The following is a 9,042-nucleotide window of genomic DNA, read 5'->3' as shown; positions in this document are numbered from 1 at the left end:
CTACTTGTGCCTTTATGGATTGAAAGGTCTGCCTCAAGTTTAGTTAAGTCTCAGGAATTTCACAGATATCTAATAAAGGTTAATAGAAGATAAAATTTTATTTTGAAAATTACTAAGCAGTACACATTTAAAGGAATATTGTAATTCTATCCATATTGCTCAATTCTAAAGTAATTGTAACTATTTAGGGAGAAGACCTGGGCATTTAATGTAAGCAGTAGATGTCAGGGGGAAACAGGTATGGTCAGGTTTATGCTGATGATAACATTTGAATTTTGGTGACAAAACTACTACTTTGTATTTGTCATCAGACAAAGACATATGGCATAACTCAACTGAATTTATAACTTCTTACATTTGTTGGCCTCTGCATGCAAAACCAAACCATTTTAATTGGTAGCCTCTTACATCTCCCAGGAGATAACAAAACTTACATATTTTGGTTTCTTTCCAAGCAAAGCTTGTTAGGCACCTGAGTTATTTGGGTAGTATATTAAAGGTTCTCTCCTCAGTTCTCATTTTAAAGGCATACAAATCAAGCTACAATAGGATTGTAATAATATGTGCTGTATAAGGAAGCTAAGATGCTTATTTATGTAGTATCCACATCAGTTTGTGCCCTCTGATGCTACGTCACTGTAGTGCTTTGCTATGTCACTGTAGCGCTTCACTATGGTGACATAGCTCCATGTGTGGACACACCCACTGGGTCTATCTCCTCTTCCCTCACCGTTACATTTATAATATCAAACTCTTTAATTAGGAGCGAAATGTCTTACTGTTCTTATTGAGTATGCTAATTTACATCCTGGGCTTTCAAAGGACTCACTTTTGAAATTTGCTTCAACTTATAAATACTGAGCATAGCTTTCTTTAGGTATTATGAACTGCTAATTCATTGTATAGGGCAAGGAATCCCAGGTACTTCCCAAACTGTTTGGTTTATTTGAGAATATACACAAGAACTCCTTCTCCAGCTCTGAAACAAACCTGTTATCATCTTCATTTTGGAGATTAATGTCAAGGCCATTTTTAATGCAACTAAATCTTGTAACAAAGGATTTTGCAAAGTATGTTGGTGCAATAAGGAAAATCCTGCTCATCCTTTCTGTAGTTGAACTTAATTGTTCAATTGTAAACTATTTTAGTAACTCAGATAGCAAAGTTAAAGCAGTCTGTTTTAAACAAACACCTTAAGTGAAGCCTTTATCTTTTGATGTTGATAGCAAACCTCTGATTTCAAGGGGCCTAGGGCTTTTTATTCATGATATATTTCACAATATGTTGTTTTACCCTGGGTTTTTGTATTTTTTTTTTCAGTACACCATTGCATACATTATTTCTACCTGCAGGAGAACCATTCTGTTTTACCAGTATAAGTAGGAGGCCAGGGAGGGTAAATGTATTTTAAGAAAACTCAAATGCCTGGGACCTCAGCGGAATTCCAAAAAAGAATTAGAGGTTGTTGTAAATAACGGCGTTAAAAATACATAATGATTTAAATCCTTAGACTTTAGGGCATAGTACAAACATTTATTGCTTGGGGTAGGAAGATTTTTTTGTTCTGTGAGCAGGTTTACCCATAATTGTTTATTATAGGGTTTCTTGAAATATCTTTTGAAGCATCTGATACAGCTCACTGTTGGACACACAATATTTAACTAAATGGACCAATGGATTGGCAGTTCCTGCATTGAAATAATAATGCTACAGCATGTTCTGTAATAGGCTTGAGTGTTTTACAGATTATAGTTGAGCATTATCTTCTCTCTCTCTCTCTTTTTTAAATATATATGGGCCTAATTTAAAACCTGTTGAAGTCACTGGTAAGACTCCTTTCATTTCAGTGTGCTTGGAAGCAGGGCCATTTTTCAGTAGCGGAGGAGTGACTTGTCAGATGGTATGTGAGCAGTGACAGAAGACAGTGAAAGAACTCAGGATCCTGCCTACTCCCATGAGATCAGTCTGGAAAAACACAGCTCATGTGCCCCTTCTGCCCCTCTTATTTTTTCTGTGCAGTATGTGGCTCCACACTGGCTGTTGGCAGTTATTACCTACAGAGATTTAACAAATAGCTGCTTGTTCATCTGTGGGTGTTTTTTTTACCCTGTCCAGGAAAAAGACTCCAGACAGTGAAGCTGCCTGTTGACAAGACAACTTCTTGCTGTTTTGGTGGAAATGATTATTCAGAAATGTATGTGACTTCTGCTTGCCAAGGAATGGATGACAAGTGGCTTTCCAGACAACCACAGGCTGGTGGCATTTTCAAGGTGATCCATTCATTTAAGAAGCCAAGACAGAGTGGTTTATTGCTATCCCTTCCTTGTCGCCTCCTGCTTTTTAGATGTCAAGGCAGTTGGGAAGGAGGGTTAGTTCAAATATCAACCATGTTTAAAACTATTAATCATGGTTCTCTTGATTGTGACAGTAGCAGGGGCCAAAAAATGTTAATTATGTCCAGTGTATTTAGAAATCAGTGAGGCTCTTCACATCTGCACGGTACAGTAATTCTAATTTTATATCAGTCTTGATATCTCTGGAAATAATAAACTTTTTTTTCTGTACCAACACACCCAATTTCTAAAAACTTGCATTTTTAGGAGGGCAAAAAGTTGTTTGAATCAATGACAAGTAAAAATAACTTACTTTTATCTACTCAGTAGTTATCTATAACTTAATAGTCTCTTAAAGACTCTTGGTACCTTGTGAATATAAAGCCCTCACCCAAAACATTGAACTGTACTCAAGGCCATGTTTGTGTGCGAAGAGGCTGTCACAAGAGTGGACTATGGCTTACAATTTACAGCATTTGGGGAGAAAAATACTGGGCTGAAATCAGCAGCTAGTGGTGGGCTATGACAAGGTTGACAAATTGGATGTCTTTTTAGAACAAATGTATTCTAATTAAGGAAAAAATGCTAATTATTTGGAGCCATGAGTTGTCGTACTTATCCCTTCTTTTTCTCCCTAGGTAACTGGACTGGGGGTGAAAGGAATCCCTCCATATTCATATGCAGGTTAAATGTTTACACTCTTCAGAATAAGCTAAGAAAGCCATCAAAAACAGGAACAATTTAAATTCAAGAAGTGCTTCATCTGGAATGTTTTCTTGCATTTGGAACTATGTCCCTGTGGTGGACTCTTAGCAGAAACAGATTAAAAAAACAACTTTTGAAATACACTGGATTTTATAAAGCTCTCTTTTTATATTTCTTTAGATTTTTATAACTCTGTATATAATTTTCTATTGCACTAAAATCATTCTCAGCATAATGATTTTATATAGGAATGGAATGGTGGTACTGTTTTGCTTTGAACACCTTTTCTTATTGTTTACCTCCCATCTCATTTGTAATTGCAATGTTTGGTGTACTGATTTACTGAAACTTGTTTTCCTTGTCTCAGGCGTGCTTTCAAAGCTTCTCACAACATATCCATTGTCATTTTAGCTTTAATGGAAACTCTTAACAAGTAAATCAATAATACTCATTGTCTGGATTTTTTACCTTTTTCTTGCATTTTAAGAGTGCTCCTAAATAGTATAATCAGAGTTAGTTTAGGCCCATGCCTTCAGTAACACTCATCCTTTCTTTCCTCCTGCATGTCATTCTTGCTCATTTTTTGTTTGTCACATCTAATAGACAATACCTTTTGAACCACTGCCCATTTGTGGAAATTAAACGATGATAGAAAAGCATTTGGATGGTGTTCCATCATTATAAATAAGGGATCTTGCTGCGTTGGTGGTTTCAAGTGCCACCTACTGGATTTACCTTTTAGTTTAACATTGGAAGAATATAATAAAAGAGCAAGCTCCAAGCTCATTCCTAACGCAGTCTTTGTGTTAAGACAAATTCACAGTAAGGAAATTGCCAAGTTTATTAGCTAGAAACAGTAGCTTGTAAACTGTAGTTTGTTTTACATCTCAGCTGTCCTCCTAGCTGCATGCAGCCTACAAGGGGTTAACATGTAGCACCCTCCACCCCCACCCAACCATTGCTAGAAGGGGAGTGCCTATGCATATGCGTGACATGCAGCCTAGGGGAGCTGTGGACAGCCCTGTTTTAGATAATTGGCTTTAGCAAGTAACTCTGGGTATGGACCAGATGCTGATCAGCCTCCAGACACTTAAACAGGATTTAGATACCTGAAATCCACCTAAATCCCAAGTCGGAAAGAACAAGTTATACCTCATTGCGGCCTAAAGAGATGCCTAGACACCTTGACTTGGGCTACTGCTGTGCTCAGAAATGACCATGATTGGCTGCTGATGTGCCTTACTCCCACCAAATCCTGCTACAATTCAAATCAGTGCTGGGAAATGACTAAACAGAAGGCACTCACTCATATTTTGCCTGGTGGTCCTGGTGGTTTGGCTGCTTGCCTGAGGAATGGATAAAGTGGGTTTTAGGCCATCCTTAGCCAGAGAGAGTTTGGAGCTGCATCTGCTAGGACTCCCAGGATTCCCCCTGCTATTGTAGTGCCAGCCTCCCTTAATGCTGTTTTTGGTTTGGCTTTATGATTCATGCAGCTGGTCCTGCTGTGAAGGAAGCTCCTCCCTTGCAGCCCTGAGTCTGACACTGAAGCTTCAGAGGTGAGATTCTGAATACACCTTGTGCTTTGCATTGCTATTTATTTAAACTTTAGATCAGGGATGGGCAAAATATGGCATGCAGGCTGGGTCCTGTCCAGCCTGTAGGGAGCCCCTCTGAAGGAGAATTATCTTTTGGCCTGCAGCTACCCCCTGAAAACCAACGCCAACCGCAGCAGCAGCTCTGGCTGCTAAGCAGCCAGCTCCCCTCCCCAGCCTGACCTGACCCACCCTACCCCCACCCCCAAAGCAGCAGGTGCTGGGGACAGGAAGCTTCTGCCCAGTGACCGTGTGGCTGTTTGCAAAGGAGACAGCCCAGCCCCCTGGCAAGGCCCAAATTACAGCTATGGGTTCAACCCTACTTGGCAGTTACGAGCCAATTTTAATTCAAATACTGAAAATTGTTTTGGAAATGCTGCTTCACCAGCAGTGCATTTAAGATACCTCAGGTTCTTATTCACCTCTGCATGTCAGGGTCTTGGGTCTGACAATGTCCCATGATGCATTAAGACAGGATTTGGTAACCTATGGCCCATGGCCCAGATCTAGCTTGTGAAACCATTGAATCCAGCCTGCAGATGTGGAGCTTTGATAGTATTTGGTGGCAGGGGCGCTTGGTTGCTGGCACTCTTCCCCATGCTGTCATAGGGATGAGCACTGGCTATGGGTGGGTCATAGTACCTGTGTCCCTCTGACCCAGGGTGGGTCATGCTGGCCCACAGCTGAAACTGGTTGCCCATCCCTGCACTAGAAAGTCCCTTCTTGAACAGTCCCATCATGAGAACTAAGCCTGAACCCACTGAGGAGAAGGGAGACGTGAGGCAGCCAAAATACTGTGCCCACATGGCACTACAGCAGCATTTCCAAATCATGTTTCAGTTGTGGGGTATTTGCTTTTTGACAAATCAAAGGGTTTAATTTTTTTCATAAAAAATGTATTAATTGAAAACAGGGGTAGGTTGTAGCCGTGTTGGTCTAAGGACATAGGCAGACAAGGTTGTTTGGGTGAATCTGATTATCTTTTATTAGGTTGGTCTAATAAAAGATATCAGATTCATCCAAAGAACCTTGTCTGCCTATTAATTGAAAATACATTTTTTGTTGAAAAACAGTTTTGCTGGTGCATCTTTTTTAATTGGTTGGTCTTAGGAGGGAGCCTAGAAGACCTAAAGAAAGACTTGCTTTTTTGGTGCAATGCATTAGAGATTTTTAGCCACATCTGGATTGCTAATTGATTCTTATAAAGCTGACAGAAATTTTGCCTTTAAAAGGTATGGAGGAGCTGGATATATTGACTAGCCAGTAATGTAAAAATCTGAATAGACCAAAGGTTAATCTAGAATAGATGATCTTATTTAAGGATCTTCTTAAAAGATGAACTGATGGAAAATAGTCTCCCATCAACTTGGATATTGACGCTTCCCTGTCACGGGCGGGGGTCCTCCAGGAGGGCCGTGATCTCCTGAAGGCCCCTTCCCCCGTGCCAAGCCGGTCCAAGGGCACCCTCCAATTCTTGCCCACCACGTCTTTGAAGTTTATATAAGTTTGGGAGGCTGCCTTATGCCCTCTCGGACACGGTTCGTTGGGACCTCCGTCCCCGTGGTTTCCCGGACTCTCCGTGGGTCTCACTGTATGATGGGTGCTTCCCGGGCACCCTAGCCTTATGGGCTATGCGTGGCTCCAACCACCCCTTATACCACACCCCAAGCCTCGCAGTTGGGCTAGATGTTGTTCGGTCCCTCGGTCTACTCTCACGCCCCTCTCTCCGGGCCTTCTCTGTACTGCTGCCCTCTCTCCGGGCCTTCTCTGTACTGCCGCCCCCTCCTGGGGCTCTCTATGCCCACTCTGGGCCTTCTCGGTACTGCCGCCCTCTCTCTGGGGCTCTCCGTGCCCACTCTGGGCCTTCTCAAGAATACCACCCCTCTCTTGGGGCTCTCTCTCTCTAATGCCGCCCCTTTCCTGGGGCTCTCTGTGCCAGCACTGGGCCTTCTTTATAATGCTGCCCCTTTCCTAGGGCTCTCTGTGCCCACTCTGGGCCTTCTCTGTAATGTCGCCCCTCTCCTGGGGCCTTCTGTGCCCACTCTGGGCCTTCTCGGTCAAGCCGCCCTTCTCTCGGGCCTTCTTGGTCAAGCCGCCCCTCTCCTGGGGCCTTCTCGGTCAAGCCGCCCCTCTCCTGGGGCCTTCTGTGCCCACTCTGGGACTTCTCGGTCAAGCCACCTGTCTCTCGGGCCCACCGCACTGCTACCCCCTTTCTCCGGGGCTCACCGCACTGCTACCCCCTCTCTCCGGGGTTTACTGCAATGCTATGCCCATCTCCGAGGTTTACCACAGTGCTATGCCCTTCCTCAGGGGCTCGCCATGCCCGCACTGGGGCTTCTCAGTAGTACCCCCTCTCTGGGGCTTGCCACACCCGCACTGGGGCTTCTCAACCGCCCCCTCTCTGGGGCTGGGGCCTATGCACCCTGTACACCGTGCCCTTACTGGCACTGGGGTCCCCACGCTACTGTGGGTCCCTATGAGGATGCTGCGCCCTCACTGGCGCTGGGGCCCCCACACCACTGTGGGTCCCTATGAGGCCTCCTCCAACCCCTAATAGCCTTGCCCAAGTGACCTGTTTAACAACAAAGCAAAACACAAGCCTCTTGGCTACAACTTAACCATAAGCCACCTGGCTATAACAACATTGCTCCAACATCCCAGAGCTGCCATCCTTACTTAGCTGAAGCTGTACCTGTGGTCAGGCTGCTTCTCGCCTCTTTACTTCAGGAGCTCCTGCCTCTCTGGCTGCTGGCAGGCCAGTCTGGCCTCAGCCCCTGGGCTTTGAGGGCCAGGCCCTGCCCCTTCCTGTCAGCTGACCTCCTGGTTGCCCCGGGCAATCCACAGCTGTGCTCCTTATTCCCTGCCAGGGCTCTTTCAGTGGCAGTTTCCCCTCTCTAGGAGCAGGGCACCGAGGTGCCCTGCGAAATTCCCCAAAACTGAGGGGTAACAATTATGTCTTATAAAGGGATAGTTGCTTTATTTTGATGAACTGTGGAGTTGGATGGGCTGTCAGGGAAGAAGGACTGTAATTGGCACCTTTTCACTTTTCAGCAATATTTTGAAATTAATAAAATTGACCAGACAGCTCATGCATGGCACACTGAAACATGTACCTTTCTTTTCAGATAATTACACATCATTAGCTATTGTATTTTAAGGATGCAAATCACCGTGCAAACAACCAAAGTGCTGGGTAGGATTATATGTGGGAGTTTCTCAATCTTCCCTTACAAAGTACCGAAGTTGAGATTTTTAACCTCAAAAGCAGATATTGAAAATACAATAAAAGCCAGTATGAACCCAAATCTTAATTGATAAAATGCAACCAGTTAAGATAATGTAATTGGTGTCTGCAATTTGCACCTGTGGTTTCAAGATTATTTTCATTACAGATAAGATTTAAGTTAATTATTTTCATGCTATATATTTTTATCTTAAGAAAGGATGCAGCCTAAATAAAGTCTAGCTGAAACTTAGTGTCTGATTATACATAATATCATGATTAGGACAAGCTGTGTTTCTGTCCCTTTTCTGGTCTCTTGAACTGTACTATCTTGCCACCCCCATATTCCAGAGGATGATTAGATGCCTCATCCTTATGTTTGGGCTACAATGCATCCATCATCTCCATTCTCCTCTATGGACGTGAAATATGGGAGACCTATCACTGTCATCTCAAGAGCCTAGAGATGCCGCACCAATGATGCCTCCCAAAATCTTCCACATCAAATGGCAAGATTGCTTTACAAACACCAGCATCCTTGCTGAAGTGAGCGTTACCAGTATTGAGTCAGACATTGTATGTGGACGCCCAACTTTTGATTCCCCCCAAAAAGTGCTCTTTTCCCAGCTTAGGTGTGTGGTCTGAAATCTCACAGTGGCCACAGGAAATGCTACAAGGACACATTGAAGGCACACCTCAAGAAAATGGACACTGACATCAAGAGCTGGAAGAAGCTGGCTGCTAACTGACTCCAGTGGTACTGCAACCTCAACCAAGCAGCAGCCCACTTGTAGGTAAAGCATCTTGTCCAAGAAGCAGAGGAAGGAAAAGGAGAGAAATATTCAGGAGGGAAATTAAGGTATTTTGGGTGAGATTCAGAAAAGGCAGGAGATAAGAATTGTAGTGCTGCCATAGTGGTATATCGTTCTTACAATAAACTGGGACCATGTTTTGAGAAGCATTTCAAGCACAGGGCCCCATTTCAGCACTGAGTCGTCTTTGAGACTGGGATGCATGAGCACTGGTAAGTTGGATGTCTGTGAAGATGTATCCTGTGTCCTCCACACATCCACCCTCAAGGGACAGGAGAGGGTTTCAGCCACAAACAAAATCTTGTTCTTGAACCAGACGGAAGGAGAGTAGAGGCGTATTTTTATAGACCTTCAGTTAGTCTATAAGGAATTCCTTT

The 9,042-nt window shown here is 43.6% G+C and overlaps 1 protein-coding gene across 4 annotated transcripts in view; it reads left to right on the top strand.

Annotated features, from left to right (window-relative positions):
• Positions 1-3,697, top strand: part of LOC102383173 (regucalcin-like) — a 25,906-nt gene extending 22,209 nt beyond the window's left edge. For all 4 annotated transcript variants that reach the window (XM_006017044.3, XM_025195534.1, XM_025195541.1 and 1 more), the window contains exons 6-7: positions 2,116-2,270; positions 2,972-3,697. In XM_006017044.3, coding sequence (XP_006017106.1) covers positions 2,116-2,270; positions 2,972-3,022 — 206 coding nt within the window. In that variant the 3' untranslated portion in view covers positions 3,023-3,697. The remainder of the gene's footprint in view (positions 1-2,115; positions 2,271-2,971) is intronic.
• The last annotated feature ends 5,345 nt before the right edge of the window (positions 3,698-9,042 follow it).

The sequence above is a fragment of the Alligator sinensis genome, unplaced genomic scaffold (assembly GCF_000455745.1).
Source record: "Alligator sinensis unplaced genomic scaffold, ASM45574v1 scaffold144_2, whole genome shotgun sequence".
Classification (NCBI taxonomy): Eukaryota; Metazoa; Chordata; order Crocodylia; family Alligatoridae; genus Alligator; species Alligator sinensis.
Note: the sequence above shows the minus strand (reverse complement) of the source record. Positions and strands in the feature narration are given on the sequence as shown.